Source organism: Chionomys nivalis, chromosome 11, assembly GCF_950005125.1.
Source record: "Chionomys nivalis chromosome 11, mChiNiv1.1, whole genome shotgun sequence".
Taxonomy (NCBI): domain Eukaryota; kingdom Metazoa; phylum Chordata; class Mammalia; order Rodentia; family Cricetidae; genus Chionomys; species Chionomys nivalis.
The window spans coordinates 6,611,833-6,632,336 of NC_080096.1; the positions used below are offsets into that span (position 1 = coordinate 6,611,833).

Genomic DNA, 20,504 nt, shown 5'->3' on the forward strand with positions numbered 1-20,504 from the left:
GGCCTGGAAAGCTGTTAACAGGTGCCCCCGAGGCAGGTTACCCCAACCCTGGGCAAGAGACATGGACGTGTCTAGGTTTTCTCTGATGTGAAGTGGGTTGGGGGTCAGCCAGGTGCAGCCCTGGCAGGCTAGGCCAGCTGACCTGAGACCAGACAAGCCCGCTGCTGCCAGGGCCCAGCCCTCAGCCCAGGGAGGTCTAGACACACACTCTGGGCCGTTCCTCTCCTACCCGCGCCCCCTGCTCACTTCCTGGTATGGCCCCAGCCCTTCCTCCCTCAGGTTCCTGTAGAGTTTCCCCCATCCCCAGCCCACACCTTATCCTTCCTTCATGCGCCAAGGGAAGCATTGGGTCCGAGTAGCTTGTGGTGCATGTCCTGTGCTGCTGTGTCCCTGATTCGTCTTCCTCCCTCTTGCAGATTACTTCTCTCTGCTGTCGGGCAGCTTCCCCTCTTCTCCTCTCCCTTCTCCAGCGCCTTCTGTGGCCAGCTCCATGGCCTCCAGCTCTGGCTCCCTGCGCCACCGCAGGCCCCTCATCAGCCCTGCCCGGCTCAACCTGAAAGGGCAGAAACTGCTGCTCTTCCCAGCCCCTGGGGAAGGGCCCAGTACTCCCAGCAGTTCAGAAGAGCACTCACCGCCCAACAGCAGCCTCTTCATTGAGCCTCCCCAGCTCCCCCAGAGGAATCGCACACGGGACACAAAGCATACTATGGGTATGTGGGCCTGAAGCGTGCAGCAGGTGTTGCCATGGGAGCTCTTGGCTGATCTCAGAGGTCACCTGGTGCTGGGGCGGTGGGGCATCTGTAGTGACTGCCCAGCGTGGCTCTAGTGATCTTGAACCCTCTCTAATGGGTGCTTTTGACCTTTCTTCTTATAAGTGACTCTCGGGGTTTGGCTGTCATCTACTGGGACCTCAGAAAACCTGTTGTGCACTCTCAGCCTGTGCCTATCATGGGTGCTTTCATTTTCTACCAAACATTTTTATTTTTTATTTATTTATTTATTTATTTATTTATTTATTTATTTATTTATTTATTTTGTTTTTCGAGACAGGGTTTCTCTGTGGTTTTGGAGCCTGTCCTGGAACTAGCTCTTGTAGACCAGGCTGGTCTCGAACTCACAGAGATCCGCCTGCCTCTGCCTCCCAAGTGCTGGGATTAAAGACGTGCGCCACCACCGCCCGGCCTCTACCAAACATTTTTTTTTTTTTTTTTTTTTTTTTTTTTGGTTTTTCGAGACAGGGTTTCTCTGTGGCTTTGGAGCCTGTCCTGGAACTAGTTCTGTAGACCAGGCTGGTCTCGAACTCACAGAGATCCGCCTGCCTCTGCCTCCCAAGTGCTGGGATTAAAGGCATGCGCCACCATCGCCCGGCTCTACCAAACATTTTTAAAAGTTGGTTGGACTCCCTTAAAATTTAGACTTTGAGCCAGGCGGTGGTGGCACACGCCTTTAATCCCAGCACTCAGGAGGCAGAGGCAGGTGGATCTCTGCATTTGAGGCCAACCTGGTCTACAGTTCCGAGACAGGCTCCAGAGCTACAAAGAAAATCCCTGTCTCGAAAATAAAAATGTAGACTTTGGCCTGGAGGGATGGTTCAGCCCTTAAAGGCTAAGCTAACAACAGAAAATACAAGACTTCGGTTCCCAGCACCCACAGCTGTCCCTCCAGGTACATTTAAATAAAAGAAATTAAAAAAAAATGTGGCTTTCTTGGGTCTGTAAATGTGGGTAGATTTGAGCACCTGGGCTAAATGAGTCCTTACTGCCTTGTGGGACTTACTGGTTGGTGCCAGTGGGCACGTGTGCTGCCCTGACCTCAGCACACAGTCCAGACAAGGCCCTGGCCCTCTGCTGCTCCAAAGAGGAGCAGTTGGGACTTGTGAGGACCTTGTCGTGGACTGAAGCAGAGCTCTGGGGATGTCCTGGGGTTGAGCTGTGAGCATAGCGGCATATCGCTCTTTCTTCTGCAGACATGCGATCGATGCTGGCTAGAGACAGTGCCTGCAGCAGCCGCTCCATCAAGAAAGAGGAGGACTCGTCCCAGTCCTCCACTTGTGTGGTAGACACCACCACCAAAGGGTGCTCCGAGGAGACTGCTCTCTGGAAAGGTCTGTGACCCCAGGGTGGGAGAACCAACCCCAAACCCCCTCTCTGGAGATTACAGTATCTGTGACAAAGAACTTCCTAGAACGCCACACCTGTGGTAACTCCACTAGTTCATCTCCTCGGCTGCACTAGCCCCACTTGAGACGTTCAGTAGCCATGGGTAGCTCGGGGCTCGTGTGCTCAGAGTCGACACTGCAGACATCCAGGATGTACTTCTCTGGAGTCTCAGCATGATAGCAGGTGTGGGCCAGAGCGCCCCCAGCCTCCTGGGTGACTTGGCTCCTTGCTTACTGGCTTACTGATGGGGGCAGTGTGAGACCATTCGTGGATCCTGGTGAGCTCCCCCACATAAGGGAGACAGAACACTAGTGGAAGGGACAAGTTGGCAAGCGAGGTTTCCTGACTGGGGCACTGCTGCCCCAGAGTCAGATCAGGAGTCTGTGCTAGTGACTTTGAGGCCATGATGACCTCATTCTACTTTTGGTTATTGTTAGGTTTTTTGTTGTTGTTGTTTGTTTTTGGTTTTTGTGTTTTCGAGACAGGGTTTCTCAAAACAGCCTTGGCTGTCAAGAACTCCCTTTGAGGATCAGGCTGGCCTTGAACTCACTGAGATCCGCCTGCACCTGCCTCTGGGAGTGCTGGGATTAAAGGTGTACTTCACCACCGCCCTGCTGTGTTGTTTTTAAGCAAGGTCTCCTGTAAACCAGGCTGGCTTTGAACTCACTAATCTGAGAAGTCTTTGATCTCCTTATCCGCTGCCTCTGTCTCCTCTGTGCTGGGATGGTAGACAAGTACCCCGTTCCCAGCTCTGAGTCTACTTTTTAAGCTGAGACTTGAGCAGGGTAGCCCTCCACGAGACCACATTTCTTCCTTTGTGACATGGGTATCTCTGGGTATCTTGGTTGCCCCCTTGTTACCTGAGTGTAGCCTCACCTAGGGTCCATGTGGTTACACGGGTTCTGGAAAGATATGCCTTCAGAGATGTAGGGCCAACCAGTACCCTGGGAAGGGCCCCCGGTCCTCCATATAGGGAGGACTTTGCTGGAGGGCAGATTAGATGTGGCCTGGCCAGCTGGGGTAGGTCTGAGCGCCCTACATGAGGATTGGGGTGCCTGCCACACTGCTTCTAACTTGTGTCCTGCTTACAGCTCGTGTTGGCCCCTCTCTGGTCCGGGGCCTCCTGGCTGTGAGCTTGGCCGTCAATGCAGTCTTCACCTCAGCCTACCTGTACCAGAGCCTGCGCTGACCACCTTGACTGCCCTTCTGGAGGGCACTGCCCAGGCGCATGCTGCTTCCACCACTGCCGCTCAGACCCCTCCCTGAGGGCTCTGTCTCCGCCTTGACACCAGGGCCCTTGTTGAGTCCCTAACCTCAGGACACCTGCTGTCCCCCCAACAGACTGCCGACATCAGCTGTGTTTGGTGCTGACACTCTGACCCTGAAGCAGGGACTTCTGACAGCTGCCCAGCCCCGGGGATACTAGTGCTGCTGTAGAGGCAGCAGGGGCCAGCTGCCTCTGCCCTGCTGCTGCCACCCGGTCACATCTTCTCTGTACTCCGAGACACCAGAGATCTGCCTCAGTGCCCCGCCAAAAACCCAGATGAAGAAGGCCCCACACCAGAGAGCAAGCCTCCCTGCAGCAGGCACCTGGCAGCCCATCTTGCCCCTGACTGTTGGCTCCAGGCAGGGCTGAGCAGGTGGGAGCCTGGGACTCACAAGAAGTACCTGTGTTCCCTCTCCTCCTGAGTCCTGCCCCACTCACCTGTTCGGTGAGTTCTGGTGGCTGAGCAGGCAGCTCCATTGCCCTGAGAGCACCAGAGTCCCCCATGCCTGGCCGCCAGTTCCGCATGAGCTGCACAGTTTAGACAAGACTGAACCCCTCTCCCTCTTTGCACTCAGACCCCTTTCTCCTTTGGTCCTCAGGCCCTACTGTTCCTTCCTTCATCTGCCCCCACCTGTGTCCCCTTCATGCCCAATCATGGCCCTGCTGAGGGCACTGCAGGCTTGGGTGCACATCTGTCCCATGAGGAAGGAGGAGGGACTTAGGCCTGACACTGGCCCTTTCGATACCCTGGGGCCACGTGCCTGTGGGGTCAGTCCCATCCCCATCCCAGGCTTTGACCCCAGGCACGTGTGTATGTGGGTGTGAGTGTGTTTTTGTGTGTCTTTGTGTTACACCGCTTGGGATTTGTTTTGGGGGGGGGGCATGGGGCAGGGAAGGGTCTTCACTGTCATTCAGGGATAAAATTTAACTTTATTTTTGTACACATTTTTTGCCAGGTGAGGCGTGTGCTGGCCTCCAGCTCCCGGCCAAGGGAGGTCGTTTCCTAAGCTTCGGGTGCTTTAGTCCTCTTTTCTTTTTTTGCCACAGGGAAGGAGGCCTGGCCTCACCTCCACACTCCTGACAGCCCAGCCTGTAGGCAGTCAGGACAGTGTCAGGACTCCATGAGTCCAGCTGCCACCAAAGGTTCCAGCTTGCGCGTGGCGCTTCTTGGTCTCCATTTGTACAGTGGTACATCAAGTTAAAAATTTTTTTCCTCCTAATGAAACCAAATTGTTCCCCAGCATTTTTGTCTCCAGCCCTGAGGAAGTGCCCAGGGAGAAACTGGCCCCTCGCACCAGCGCAGCAGGCCAGCCTGGCACACTGCGCACCCACAAGGGGCTTTGACTTACGTTTTGATTTATACGTAAAACACATTATTTTTCTTTACAAAAGCAAAACAACTTAAACAAAACCATACCAACTTTTGACTTGAACCAACCAGGCTCTGTTGTTTGTGTTTGTTTGCGGGAACAACTCCCTGGAAGAAAGGCACCCGTCCAGGGGTGTGGGTGCTGTGTAGGGCTTGGTCCAGAGAGTTCCTGGAGCCCTGACTCCGGCAGGAGTGAGCTAGTAGCTGCATCCTGCTGCTGATCCGCATGCCTGAAGACCAACAGGAAATGGTGTGGGTGGGCATGCATGGAAGGTGGCACCCAGCCCCCTGCCTCAGGCTCGAGAGATGTTCTGGTGTCCTTCTTTTGCTGTAGTGAGGCACAGGAGACAGGAAAGGGTTTATTTAACTTACACTTCCGAGTCACAGAATATCACTGAGGGGCTTCAAGACAGGAGCTTGCAAACAGGCCTACATTGCCAATCTACACAGTCATTTCCTCTAACCAAGGAGTCAGGTGGGGTCTGTGGAGGGTACTGCTAGCTGACTAATCTCAGGTTCAGGACCCCTGCCTAGGGAATGGTGCCGCCCCACATAGGCCTGGCTCTCGAGGCTGCATCAGTTAAGGCGGTCCACAGACTTGCCACAGTTTCATCTGATCTGGGAATTTCCTCAATTGAAATTCTTCCAGATTAATTCTAGGATGTCAAGTGGACAGAACTAACCAGGGCTAGAGGTCAGCAAAGATTTGGTTGTCTGAAGCCCTCACACTAGCCCTATGGATCTCCTGGCCCCTGAGCTTAGAACCTGCAGGCACAGAACAGAACACTGCCTAGGTAGGTAGGAGGGGTGTCCAGTGTCCACTCTGCCCTGACATCCCTCAAAAAGCCCGTGCCTTTCCTGTCTCTCCCACCATCAGTGAGATCAAACCTTTACGGTTGTCATTTGACGATTGTTTCTGAGCTGGGCCTATGGTGGTTTACATCAGACGAAGCTGCCATGGTTAAATATCCTTTTCTGTAGCATCCTGCCCTGTGCGGGATCCTGTGGCCCCAGTTCACAAAGGTTGTTCCCGCCTGTGTGAAAATTCCTGTCCCAATTGCTACCCTCGGCCTTCTGAAGGTGTGTTTACATTTCCAGGAACCTACAAGTAGAAGGAGGTCAGAACAGCTCCAGACCTCCGCTTTTGTGTGCGCTCATGCGCACTCAACGCAAAGTGAGTTAAAAGGCCAGTGAGAGGGGTTCAGTGAGCAAGGTGCTTGCCCCCGAGCATGACAGCCTGAGTTTGGTGCCTGGAACTCCACACACAAAATTTATTTAAAAGAAATTTTTTTAATTAAGGTTGAGTCTGGTGACAAACACCAGTAATCCTCACACCTGTAAGATGGAAGCCAGAGAGTCCAGAGTCGAAGGTCGGCTGCATAGTGCCATGCTGGCCTGAAAGAGACTTGGAAATTAAAGTTGAGCACCTCTGTTCTTCCCCTTCTCTTCGCAGTTCGCTCAGAAAGTCACTGGGGCTGTCTAGTGGCTTACACCCTGGACGTGAGGCAGTAAAGTTTGTCTTGAGTAGACTAGCCCAGGCTACAGACCCTGTCTCAGTTTTTAAGAATGGAACTATCCAGGCCGGGCGGTGGTGGCGCACGCCTTTAATCCCAGCACTTGGGAGACAGAGGCAGGTGGATCTCTGTGAGTTCGAGACCAGCCTGGTCTACAAGAGCTAGTTCCAGGACAGGCTCCAAAACCACAGAGAAACCCTGTCTCGAAAAACCAAAAAGAAAAAAAAAAAAAAAAAGTCTAAAAAAGAATGGAACTATCCAAATGGTGGTGCACACAGTTAATCTCAGCACTCTGGAGGCAGAGGCAGATCTCTGAGTTTGAAGTAAGCCTGGTCTACAAAATGAGTTACAGGACAGCCAGGGCTACACAGAGAAACCCTGTCTTCTGTGGAAAGGAAAGAAAAGAAACTGGGGGGAAAGAGGCCACGTTGCAGCTTCTTTGCATGCACATAAGGGGGGTGAGGGAGGTCAGAGCTAGGCAGAAGAGGTGAAGGAGAACCTATATTCCCTGAGGTCAGGGACACTGGTCACCGCTGTACCCTCTGAATAGAGAAGGCTGTGCATCTCAAGGTGAAATGCATGGCATCCTCTAGTAACAGGCTAGGCATGGGAGCAAACCTGTGACCCCTGGCCCTTAATGGTCTCACACCACGTACGTGCCAGCGCACAGGGAAAAGGAAAGCCAGTTTGTGTTTCTGTCACTACAGCAGAGAGGACAGTAGGAGGGCGAGCAGGCTAGATGAGGTTGGATGGGTCAAATGGGGAGGCAGGGGGAAAGGAGCTACATTACCCAGCTGGGGCTCTAGAAGCTGGCCATTGGCAGTAAGGGCCTCAGGAGGTGAAGGGAGGGGGAATGTTACCAGGGCCATTGTGCCCAGTACCCACAAAGGGAACAGTCTGGATAGTGTGTCACTTGCAGTGTGGGAAGTAAGAAATAGGAAGTTTGTGGAAGGAGGAACCGGTTTCAGAACAAGCCTTGCACGCCAGCACCTGCTGCAGTTAGCAGCGCGGGCTTGTGGTATGGCCCGCCCCATTGGCTGATGTAAGGAGGGAAAGAATTCTGCATTCACTTGCTGCAGAAAGCACCTTTTGAGCTGGGTGTAGTGGAACACACCTTTAACCCCACTCAGGAGGCAGAGGCAGGCAGATCTCTGGGTTTGAGGCCAGCCTTGTTTACTAGAGAAACCCTGTTTCAGAAAACCAAAACAAAAAACACGGCGCACCGCCTGTACCTCCAGAGCTGAACTGTGCCACCTGAAGTACTACACATGGCCACTAGGGGAGTCCTGGTACTCCCCTTGAACCCAGACCCTGAGAGAAGGGCTGTGCTGGGCAGGGGCAGACTCTCACACGTGGGAGAACCCACCTCAGCTTCTGTCTTGGGGGCAGTCTCCAGCCTCGGCCAGTTCTGACGAGGTGGGAGCTTCGCAGACTTGCGAATAGGATGCAGTTTGTGGACATTCAAAGCTGATGACAAACTAAAAAGACCTGCATGAGCTTCCAACCGGCTTAGGTTCCACAACTCTGGGCCACTTGGTGCCATGTCATCTCAGCGTGCAGCTGGGTCTCTGCTTCCATCTTCCCACCTTCGAGATGGGGTGTGACGTTATCTCAAAAGACTGGTGTAAGGATTAGAATGATGCTGGGTGGTGGTGGTGCACACCTTTAATCCCAGCACTTAGGAGGCAGAGGCAAGCCAGTCTTTCTGAGTTTGAAAGCAGCCTGGTCTACAGAGCGAGTTTCAGGACAGCCAGGGCTGTTGTGCAAAGAAACCCTGCCTTGAAGACCAAGACAACAAAAGGAATTAGAATTGACAGTGATGGACCAAGAGGAAGAAGGACTGGAAACTCAAGGTCATTCTTGGATACACAGTTTGAGGCTAGCCTAGGCTACATGAGACTCTATCTCAACAACAACAAAAAGAAAAAAAATGATGACAGCAATAAAAAATAAGGAGCAAGTTTTGGGTTCTCATCAAGAGCCGGTTATTCTAAGCACTTTATTTTTTTGGGGGGGGGGTTTCAAGACAGGGTTTCTCTGTGGTTTTGGAGCCTGTCCTGGAACTAGCTCTTGTAGACCAGGCTGGTCTCGAACTCACAGAGATCCGCCTGCCTCTGCCTCCTGAGTGCTGGGATTAAAGGCGTGCGCCACCACCGCCCGGCTTCTAAGCACTTTATGCATAGTTTTTTGTTTGTTTTTGTTTTCAGGAAAGGGTCTCTCTGTGTAGCCCTGGCCTGGATTTTGCTCTGTAGACCAGGCTGGCCTCGAACTCAGAGATAAACCTGCCTCTGCCTCCCAAGTGCTGGGATTAAAAGCAGGGACCACCACCACCCAGTTTATATTAATTCTTTATAGTTCCCTTCTACATGGGGACCAGGGACCACCACCTCCCAGTTTATAGTAATTCTTTATAGTTCCCTTCTACATGGGGACCAGGGACCAAGTATTTTCTCACGTGGGCCGCCCTTATAATGTCTACCTTCCATCCTCGTCCTGAATGCAGAACATAGCAGAGGAAGACTTCATCCAAAGAGGGTAGAGAAGAGGGACATGGCTGCCAACCCTGCGTACTGCCAGGTCCAGGCCGTCTCAAGAGGGAACAGAAGCCTGGAAAGGAAATAGATCCCACCTGCTTGACAGCCTCGAGACGGGCTGGTGGGTATGGATGCATGGGGGGTCACAAGGCTCTCGACCTTGGGAACAGCCTGGCCAGCAGGGCTCCATGGGAAGAAGGACAATAAGAGTGGCCAGGCCAGGAGGGCCCAGGCAGCTGGCGTTTAGATGTCTTGAGCACTCTCTTAAATGTCTGGAGGCTGCTTGTGAGACCGAAGTGATGGTCAGGATGCTGAAGCAACTGGCAAAGGGGAAGGTGGGTGCTTCTAGGCACAGCTTGGGGGGCTCGGGAGCAGCGTGATCCCAATGCCGTGAGGCCTCAGGGCTCCCAGGTAGGGAAAGGCCTGTGAGGAGGTCCCCAGAAAGAAGCCTGGCTTCTTGGCTTGTAGTGGAACAAACAGGGTGAACAGATTTCATGACCGGAAGCAAGCCTGAGTAGGGAACTGTACCCTCACCATCTCCTTCAGGCCACCCGGGTCCCTTTCCCGCCTGAGGGCTCAACCTGATTATGTCATCAGAGCGTAAAGCGACAGACTAGGGCTACCTGAGCTCTGGCACAGGATGGAGGATCCTGAAGTCACGGGAGTTCCTACTCAGTCTGCCGAGAACCTACAAAGCCGAGCTTATGTCTGGAAGGCTGTCCCTTCCTCTGTTTCTTCCTCTGGCTGACGTCCCTTCCACAGCTCCAGCAGAGTCTGGGCACCAAACCTCCTGGTAGACACAGCTCAGGAACAAGAGAGTCTCAGGCCCAACTGCTCAGCTGCCTGTTCTCCAAGTACTGAGATGGATCCAGAAACAGCAACCCTGCCCTGCCCTACCCTACCCTACTCTGCCCTGCCCTGCCCCCACACACTGCGCACTCACAGGCCTAGAACAAAAACACCCCACAAATAGAAATCAAAGTCTGAGAAGAGAGCAAGGAGCCCTGACCCCGCCATGGGAAAAGCTGGTCAACACTGACTGGGCATGAACTTCTCTGGTCTGTTCTGGAAACAGGACAGCTAGCTGTGTGGAGCTGAGGTCGAGGTCAGATGCAAGACTGAGGCATAGGTGTGGTATGTGGTCCCCAAATAAAGCCCTTCACCACAGGGCCTTGCCTAACCCCACTGCATGCCCATAGTCAGACTAGGGCTACCCGCAAATCCCCTTCCTTTAGAGCTGGTGTGTGTGTGTGTGTGTGTGTGTGTGTGTGTGTGTGTGTGTGTGTGTGTGCGCGCTGCCACAGTCACCCAGGAACTTCTGCACTCCGTATAGGGCTGTGGCGTGCGGGGGTGGGGTGGGGGTGTACTGCCACAGTTACCTGGGAACTTCTGCACCCCTGCTCTTGCCTCCACTTCCTGTTTTTCTCCCCCAACGAATTTTGCCCCTGGTGCTTTCATCAAGGGACAGGGGTGGAGGTGAAGGCCACTGGGGAGGAAGCCTCGGGGTCCCAGGAACCCAGGCTGGCCAGAGGGATGGGCTTTGGGGGAGAGCAGAAGCTGTCAGGAGGCGGCTGGGTGCCCCTCCGTGGCCTCTCACTGAAGCTCCTGATTCAGGAGCTGAGCACTGTCCCAGGCTCTTCCCTGGAGACACAAAGGGCTGAGAGACCACTGTGAAAAGCTGGTACAAGACAAGGGAACTGGCTCAGCTGGTAAAATACTTGCGACAAAAGAATGAGTATGTGATTTCTGTACCCTGTGTTCACGTAAAAAGCTGGGTACAAGCCAAGCAGTGGTGGCACACGCCTTTAATCCCAGCACTTGGGAGGCAGAGGCAGGCGGGTCTAGAGATCAAGTGTCAGGACAGGCTCCAGACAAACAAAGCTGGGTACAGTGGGCATCAGAGACTCCAGTGCTGGGGAGGCCGGGACAGAGCCTCGAGGCTCAATGTTGGCCAGCTTCGCCAAATTGGTGAATTCCACATTCAAGGTGTGTCCCTGTCTCCAAAACTAAGGTGATAAGAGATAGGGGATAACACCAGAAATGAACATTAAATGTGTGTAACACACCCACACACACACACATGCTTACACACAAAGACGACTCCAGCCTCCTTGCTGTCAGGGGTGAGCACTGGGCTCCATAATCACTGATGGGAAAATCTAGCTTGAAGAGCAGTGGCTAGAGGTGGCCCCTTCTTCATATTCATTGACTACAACCCCTAACCAGCCCATTCAAAATTACAGCATTCATTCATTCATTCATTCATTCATTCATTCATTCAGTGGCATCTCCGCACACTCTCTTCCAGTGTTGTCTGGGTGCCAGGCAGAGACCAGGTGACTAAGAAGCCCATCCTAGTCCATGGAGACCCTTGTCTCTAGAGAGCAACTGAGCCAACACCCAGACTGATTTACTGCAAAACAAGTCACAGCCAGGGGCAAAGTGGGGGCCCTCTGGGCAAGGGGTCGACTGAGTAACATCTATTGGGGGCCTGATTCTCCTGAGTACCCAGTTGCAGAGAGGGGTGCTCCAGATAAAGGGAGCAGCATGTTCAAAGGCCAGAGCACACAACAAGCCTGGGAAGAGCTGGACCTTCAAGTCCCCATCAGCATCAGGGGCAGGCAGGGAGGACTGAGTGGGAGGGGACTCTGGGAGGCTGGCTGTGTGACTCCATCTCACATCAACCTTCTTCTTATCCTGCAGCCTCACCCTACACCCCAGGCTACGATCAGAAGTCAGCCTGAAGCTGGAGCAGGGACGGGAACCTTACGGTAGGTGTCCCTCCTTTGGATGCCCACACAGACCCCAGTGTTTCTGGAAGAGTGGGGATAAAAAGCCAAGTGCTCATGCCCCCTCCAGGTTCTGCTGGCTTGCTGGAGCAGCTCTGAGAACTCTGGGAAATGTTCCATTGCTCTTTCTGACTTGTAATGAAGGACTAGAGGTGAGGTCAGGGGAGGGCTTACCCAAAGATCACTCTCTTGTCTTGTTTTGAATTCCAATGACCAACTGAGAACACTGCCCTCTTATGATAGAGTGTTTGCCTAGCACACAGGAAGCCTGAAATGCTAGCGCTCCAGAGGCAGAGGCAGGAGAATCAGAAGTTCAAGGTTCTCCTTAGCTCTGTGTTTGGGTCCAGTCTATGATACGTGAGACCCTGTCTCAAAGCAAACACCACCAAATACCTCGCTGTCCTCTTGAGTATTTGCGTGGGAGTGGCTCTGAAATCTAGACCATCTTCCCTTCTCAGTAGGGTGGGGGCAGGGCTGAAAGTCTCTATCATCACAAGGCTAGTTAGTTCCCTTTGGCAGCCAGCCCCATCCTGAGATTGTCCAGCAGCCCTCCGCTACCCACAGAAAGATGCCCCTACAGAATTTCCCAGGATGCTAGGAGCCAACTGCAGGAGACTGGACAAAGGTCAAATGTGCCTGTCACAGGAGTACAGGTACAGGCTGCTTTCGTGACACCAAGAGGCCAAACCCTGCCCCACTGAGACCGAAGAGCCTTCAACACCTGCCCCCACTTGCCACACCTACCCAGCTGACTTACCCTGGGTCCCTCACCCTGGTCCCAAGTCCACTTTTCTGGGAAGGACTTGATGGATTGCCCTCACTGGAGTCAGGCCTGACTCCATTCTGGCCCAGTCAGTTCTGGCCGTGAGTCAAGTTTGTCTGCTGGAAGCCTAGCCTCTTGGTTACATGGGGAAGAATTGCCTGAAAGGGGGCCAGGCTAACAGGCTAGAAGCTAGCTAATGTCCTTGTGAGTTCATTCTATTCTGGCCCTGCCCAACACACACATATACAACACACAAACAGATATACACAGCACACACAGACATGTAAATATATATATATATATATATATTTAATGTACACATATACACAATACAACACATACACACAAAGAGAACTCACAGAGACACATAACACACTGACAGACATATACACACAACACATGAACAAACACAATACACTCATAGAGACACATATACCATACACAACACACACAGAAGCACACATACACAACACATAAACAGACACATATGCAGAAACAAGAAACATACCAAAAGGCACGCACACATGTAACACAAACAGACACATACACACAAACACAATAACACACAAGTAGGCACATACACACACAGGGCACACACACATGTAACACAAACAGACATACACACAAACACAACAACACACAAGTAGGCACATACACACACAGGCCACACACACATATAACGCAAACAGGTACATACACACAGACACAACAGCACACAAGTAGGCACGGACACACACAGAACATGCACACCTACTCAACTTGGCAGCTCACAATTGTCTGTAACCCCAGTTCCAGGGAGCCCAACACCTATGGCAAAACACCAAGCACATTAAAAAAAGAATGACCCAGCTAGGTGGTGGTGGTACATGCCTTTAATCCCAGCACTTGGGAGGCAGAGACAGGTAGATCTCTGAGTTTGAGACCAGCCTGGTCTACAGAGGGTGATGTGGGAAGTCCTTCTATGTGTTGCTTTTATTGGTTAATGAATAAATCTGTTTCAGCCAGTGGCTTAGCAGAATAGAGCTAGGTGGGGAAAACTAAACTGCATGCTGGGAGAAAGAAAGCAGAGTCAGGAGACACAATGTAGCCACCCGCAGGAGACAGACACACCAGAACCTTGCCACAGTAAGCCAGTAAGCCACAGCCACATGGTGATACACAGATTAATAGAAATGGGTTAATTTAAGATGTAAGCATTATCCAGAAATATGCTCAAGCTATTGGCCAAACTGTGATTTAGATAATACAGTTTCTGAGTGATTATTTCAAGTCTGGGCAGCTGGGAATGAACGAGCAGCCTCCACCTACAAGAGAGAGTTCCAGGATAGGGCTACACAGAGAAACCCTGTCTCAAGAAAAACCAAGATAGATAGATAGATAGATAGATAGATAGATAGATAGATAGATAGATAGATAGATGATAGATAGATAGATAGACAGATAGATGTCTCTAATAAGTAATTTGGTTTGGTTTGGTTTTGTGGTGGGGTATAGTTGAGACAGGGTTTCCTCTGTGGAGCATTGGCTGTTCTGGAACTCACTCTGTAGACCAGGCTGGCCTTGAACTCACAGAGATCCACCTTGCTCCACCTCCCGAGTGCTGGGAATAAAGGCATGTGCTACCACTGCCTGACTTAATAAATAGTTTTGTATTATTTTGTAATCAGTATTTATGTGTAAGGGTGTTTTGCTTGAGTACCACATATGTGCCTTGGTGCTTGTGGGGGCTGGAAGAAGGTGCTGGATCTCCTGGATCTGGAGTCACAGACAGTTGTGAGCCACCATGTGGCTGCTGGTTATTGAACCTATGTTCTCTGGAAGAACGGACAGTGCTCTTAACCACCGAGCCACCTCTCTAGCCCTACTTTCCTTTTTTAAGACATCCCCATTCCTGTTGCCCTTGTTAACCTAGTTGTGCTCTACCGCAGAATTAGCCATGTCCCCGGGTCAGACATGAGGTGATGGAGTGATAGTTAATGACGGTGTCCAAGGTGCCATTGCAGGCCTACCCTCTCCACCTGTACCTCCCTCCCCTGTGTCTGCTGCCCCTCCTCGAAGACAGCTCCCCAGGACCCCACACCTTATGAACAACCAGTCACTTTAACTGCATACCAAACTTGGTTTATAGATTAAGACGTGGAAGCAGGGTGGAAAGCTGTTCTCTGATGTTAGCTGCAAGCTGTCACCTGTGCTTACGTTGCTGGTCACCTCCACAACTCTCCTGCCAGCAAGCATGGCATCTCCAGGTTCCTCCCACTGAGAAGGTAGCCACTCTGTGACTCTCCCCAGTTCTGCCCGAGAGTTCCTTGTTCAGGCTTTTCTCCCGGGGCTGTAATTGCCACAGCAATCTGCAACCTGGCACTGGGGCTTTGGCAGAGTCACGTCCCTGAGGATGGGATGTCACAGCTTCCATTGCCAGACGTGGCTTCTCAGATCTTCACCCATCAGAAAACTCTAATGGATTATCTCAAATTTCTTTGGTAGTTTTTTTTTTTTTTTTTTTTTTTTTTTGTTATATATACAAGGCAATAGCCAGGTATGGTGAAGCACACCTTTAATCCCAGCACTCTGGAGACAGAGGAAGGTGGATCTCAGCCTGGCCTACAGTGTGAGTTCTGTGCTGTACAGTGAGTACCGTCCTGGCTACTGAGGTCAGGACCATCTCCCCAGCCCTGTTCTGCAGTTTTTATTTGGAGTCCTGCCAGTTGTCTGTACCAACGCCTTGAAATCCTGTCATTTAACCTTTAGCCTTACCGTGGGTCAGGCCCTGGGGTGTGGGCTTCCTAGCAGGGGAGTAGAATTAAGGCCTCTTGCAGCTCAAGGGTAGGATGAGGAAATCATGTTCCGGATGGGGGTGGAAGGATTTTTTCTTTCGTTTCTTGGGAAATGACTTCCCCACCCATTGCCTGCCTGCATGCAGCTGCCAGAAGACATCAGGCCCATTTACAGGGACCAGTGGTCAATCATTCGGCCCTATGGCTCTCACCATTCCCCTAAGGAAAATAAATCTGTTCCCTTGCCAGGTGCAGTGTACCAACTTACATGCAGGATGTGGCTTCTGCCATGTAGCAAACATGTAGGTATTTGACACCCTTGGTAGTCTCTGACTATAGGGAAAAAATAACTCTCCTTTACAAAATTAAAAATATGGCACTGGGGATATAGCCCAGGCTAGCTTAAAACTCTTCCCTAAAATTTATTTTTATTACATCCATTTATATATTCTGTATGGGAGAACACCTTCTTGCTATGAGGCATGTATACAGTCCGCTGAGCCATCTGACTGGCCCTGGTCTGGAATTCTTCATCCTCCTGCCTCAGCATCTCTCCCAAGTATTGGGTAGGGTGGCACTACACTTGCTTGACTTTTTAAAATTTGTTTAATCATTGTGGTGCAAGAGATGAAAGCCAGGGTCATGGGCATGCCAGGCAATCACTGGACCGCAGGGCTGCATCCCAGGGCCTTGGGCATGCTGGGTAATCACTGGACGGCAGAGCTGCGTCCCGGTCCTCTTTTTGCTTTTCCTGAACAGACACTGTGAAACTGAAGCTTGTCTTACAGCACCTGGGAAGGCTGGCGGACGTTAAATCAGAGCCTGCATATCTTGCTATAAAGTTGTTTAATGGTTGTCCCAGCCTGTAAGTCCCAAGAGACCAATGAACCTAGCTGAGCTGAGCTACATGTTACCATGTAGCGTGAATAGCCAGCCTCCAAGCCAAGAACACAATTCTCCACTGCCCCTTGCCTGGTATCAAGTCAACTAATTTCCTATTTTTCTCTGACAAACTGTTCCTGTAACACCCCACCTCTGACACTAAAATCCGTAGCAATTGAGATCGTTGGTTCCAGACAGTAGTAATCAAGGCAGAGCTTCTTCTGGGCTGAACTATATTCTGTTCAGGTGGACGCTCCACTCCAGCCCCTGGCATCCATATGCCCACAGCGGGGAATGTTTCGGTGGCAGCTCCCCTCCAAGCCCCCTCCCCTGAAGTTGTCTCAGTCCAGACTCTGCCCCCAAGAAACTGCCATCTGCGGCTCCACCCCCAGAGGGTATTAAGAGCCCCCACCCCATGGGTTCCCCTGATGGTTCTCTCATTTTTTCCTGGGGCCACCCAGGGATGCTTGCTTGGAATAAACCTGGATTTATTAGTTTGGTCTAATTAGCTTATGACATCAGCAGAAGCAGAATCCCAATAACCAGACATTCAATTTAACATATTCCTTTCTCTTAAAAGAAAAAGAAATACTCTCTCAGAACCTCAGAATTGGAAACAGGGCTGTCTCTGTTCGGGTATTATTGCTGTGCAGAGACACCATGGCCATGGCAGTTCTTATAAAGGAAAACCTTTAACTGGGGCTGACTTACAGTTCAGAGGCTCAGTCCATTATGTCATGGTGGGGAGCACGGTGGCAATGCAGGCAGACATGATGCTGGAGGAGGGGCTGAGAATTCTATATCTGGGGTGCCAGGCAGCAGGAAGTGAATGTCACACTGAGACCTCAAAGCCTGTCCCCTGCAAAGCCACACCTGCTCCAACCAAGTTGCACCTGCTACTAGTTCCACTCCCTTTGGGCCTCTGGGAGCCATTTTTATTCAAACTACAGTAGGTGATCTGATTGGTTGTGATGGATTAGGGGGAGGGATTTTATAAAGTTTGGGCACTGATATTGGAAGAATGCAATAGGGCTTCAGACACAGTGAGCTGGAGCTGAAAGTTGGCTTGGAGCCTTCCATCTTCCCTGCCCCATTCCTCTCTGAGGGCCTGCTTTTTATCTCTTTCAGTCTCCCTGTATATCAGCTTCTCGACGTTTCTACCCTTTCTGTGCACAGCTCCCAGCCTCCTCACTGCTGCACCTCAGCGCTGCATCCTTGAAGAACTTCATTCTGCTCCTTGGATCTAACAGCGTTCCCAGGGAAATGACTGGTTGACTACCTTGGGTTGGGTGACCACCCAGCCTGTGTCAACTTAGGCAGCCTTGCCAGTACAGCGGAGGGGTGCCATGGCTATGCCCACACACTGGCATCCTGTGACAGATAAGGAGGCACACGAATGAGCACCTGAAGGCAGCCCGAAGCCACTGGAGCCCAGATTGCTACAGTCACGGCTTTTCCTGGTCAAACAGTGTCAAGACGATTCCCTGATCTGAGGAGAAGGCTTAACCATTCTTCCCCTTCCTTCTCTTTCTCCCTTCTATCTTAAAGACATTTTTATTTGTTTGTTTATTTATTTACTTATTTATTTTTCAAGACAGGTTTCTCTGTGTAGCCCTGGCTGTCCTGGAAATCACTCTGTAGACCAGACCTCAAACTCATAGCAATCCGCCTGCTTCTGCCTCCTGAGTTCTGGGATTAAAGGCACTTGCCGCCACCACTACCGGGCTTCCTTTTAGCTAATAATATTTATTTTTGCTTTATGTGTATGAGTGTTTTGCTTGAATGTAATTGCAATGTGTGTGTACACCTGGTTCCCGCAGAGGGTAGAAGAGGGTGTCTGATCCCTTTACAGAAGGTTGTGGGCTTCCATGTGGGTGCTGGGAACTTAACCCAGGCCTTCTGTAAAAGCAGCAAAAGCTCTTTACCCTGAGCCATCTCTCCACTGCCTCCCTCCTACCTTCTTTCTTTTAGAAACAAGGACTCACATAGTCCAGGCTGGCCTCCGATGCAATACGTAGCTAGTCCAGGCTGGCCTCTTGTGTGGTACATAGCCAAGGATGGCCTTGAACTCCTGGCCTCACACTCCACCTGGGATTAAGAGGCTCGCACCGTCATGCCTGGCCATGGTTTCCATTTCTGTGTTCTTTCCATTATTTTCCTTCCTCCCTCCCTGTCTCCCTGTTCTCTCTCTCTCTCTCTCTCTCTCTCTGTCTTTATTCAAGACAGAGTTTCTCTGTGTAGTTCTGGCTGTCCTGGAACGTGCTCTGTACATCAGCCTGGCCTCGAACTCACAGAGATCCGCCTGCCTCTGCCTCTGTGTTGTGATGAAAGGCATGCGCCACCACCACCCAGCTTAGATGTTCATTTTCTGCTCTGACTTACAAATAACGTACTTTATTTATTGTACGGCTCACTGCTCACGCTGTTTTAGCTTTGGCCACTGGAAGCTTCTCTATTCTGTCTCCTCCCCATCCTTGACCTGTTCCCAGCCTACTCACAGCCCCCTGCTGCCTCCACGCTCCAGCTTGCTGCCCTGGGGGCCTTCTCAGAGCCTGGGCTGCTGTAGACTTAAACACCCTCATGACCCCCACCTTATTGAGGCTGTGGTTTTGCTCAAAGGTTTCTGACCTCTGAGCTGGTGTGAGGGTTCAGCAGGTAAAGACCTTCCCACCAGGCTTGATGACCGCAGTTTGATCCTCAGGCCCCACGTGGTGGAGGGAGAGAATCGGCTCCGGTAGAGTTGTCCTTTGGCCTCCACACACACACTGTGGCGCTGATAAGCATATTAATCCAATAAAATAGATAGCCAGGTATGTTGACACATGTCTTTAAGTCCAGCTCTTGTTCCGTGTGTGGTGGGAAGCGGGGGGGGGGGAATGCAGGCAAATCTGTTAGTTCAAAGCTAGTTTGAGCTACACAGAGAGAATTTTTTTTTTTAAAAAAAAAAAGTTTTAAAGATGGTTTTGCTGCTGTTGATTTTTTTTTTTTTTTTTTTGATTTTCGAGACAGGGTTTCTCCATAGCTTTTGGTTCCTGTCCTGGAACTAGCTCTTCTAGACCAGGCTGGCCTCGAACTCCCAGAGATCCGCCTGCCTCTGCCTCCCGAGTGCTGGGATTAAAGGCGTGCGCCACCACCACCCGGCGCTGCTGTTGTTTTTTGGTTTCTTTTGTTTTTTAAGCCCTGACCTCAGAGGGCCCTCCTGGTCTCCTTGGCTTACAGTCAGATACTGTATCTTTTTAGTCTGCACCCCAGTGCAGGACATACTTTGGTGCAAAGAGTTGGTGTTACAGATCCAGGGTCAGTCCTAGGGTATGAGGGTAGAAGTCTCCTGATTCTGGAACCCCACATCAGCCTCTTACCCCACCCCACAGGTCCCCCAGCTCCTGGACTAGGAAAACTGCTACCACACCTTTTGAAACTATTGATGCCTGGCTTCAGTACCAAGAGCCGAGCCGTGGATTCTAGCCTGCACTTGCTGGTTCTAGTACAGTTCCAGTCCCCCAGCCAGAGATGGGAACTAAGGCTGAAGTGCCTTCCCCAGGGTCACAGAGTGGTGGCTGGGATTTGAACCTGGTGACCTGGGACTTTGGAGTGTGTGTAGGCATTTTGTGTTGTTTTCACCATAGTGAGGATTGAACTGGTGTGGGATGGGGCTGAGCGTGTCCCCAGTTCCCACCCTTTCTTCATTTATATTTCAAGACAGTGTCTGCCTAAATTGACCAAGCTGGCCTTGAGCTCATTCTGTGGCCCAAACTGGCTTTGAGCTTGTAATCCTCCTGCCTCAGCCTCTCAAGTAGCCAGTGTGGTAGACCTGCACCATGGGGCTTGTTTGAAACCTGCTGACCAGATCTGCAGATGTATCAAACACCTGCCATTGCCACCGTTAAAAAGAACCGAATTCTAGAGCGGAACTGACCAATCCTGCAAGGTCCAAAGATAATTCTAGAATGGCTAAGATGATGATAATTACTCAAAAACACATTCTGGGAAAACTGTTACCACATCTTTGAAACTAACTGTTTCAAATGCTTCACAAATAGAAGCATGTTTGTAAATATTTGTATATGTCAGGGGACACACACATGCCATGTCATACGTGTGGAGGTCAGACAACAACCTCAGATGTCTTTCACCATCTTTCATCTCATTTTGAGACAGTCTCTTGTTCACTGCTGTGTACTCCATACAACCCCATCAGCTTCTGGGGTTCTCCTCTCTCTGCCTCCTATCTCACCTCATGAGCATGGAGATTATAGATGTGCCCTCCGCTGACTGGCTTGCATGTGGATTCTGGGGATTTGAACTCAGATCCTCATACCTACACAGCAAGCTCTTTATCGCTGAACCATCTCCAGAGCCTGCATTATAAAGAGTCTATATGTATTAAAATTCAGTCCTACAGAGCGTTCCAAAAGCGGAACCCTGTTACTAGCATTGCCAAATAACAGGAAGA

The 20,504-nt window shown here is 51.1% G+C and overlaps 1 protein-coding gene across 4 annotated transcripts in view; it reads left to right on the plus strand.

Moving 5' to 3' along the window:
- Window positions 1-17,713, plus strand: part of Tmem201 (transmembrane protein 201) — a 36,174-nt gene extending 18,461 nt beyond the window's left edge. For 2 of the 4 annotated variants that reach the window (XM_057784374.1, XM_057784375.1), the window contains exons 9-11: window positions 417-710; window positions 1,967-2,104; window positions 3,251-4,302. In XM_057784374.1, coding sequence (XP_057640357.1) covers window positions 417-710; window positions 1,967-2,104; window positions 3,251-3,348 — 530 coding nt within the window. In that variant the 3' untranslated portion in view covers window positions 3,349-4,302. Of the gene's footprint in view, window positions 1-416; window positions 711-1,966; window positions 2,105-3,250; window positions 4,303-11,546; window positions 11,615-11,702; window positions 11,785-14,523; window positions 14,830-17,179 lie in introns of those variants that run through there. The other 2 variants (XR_009057988.1, XM_057784376.1) reach the window with 2 other exon arrangements.
- Window positions 17,714-20,504: the final 2,791 nt, after the last annotated feature.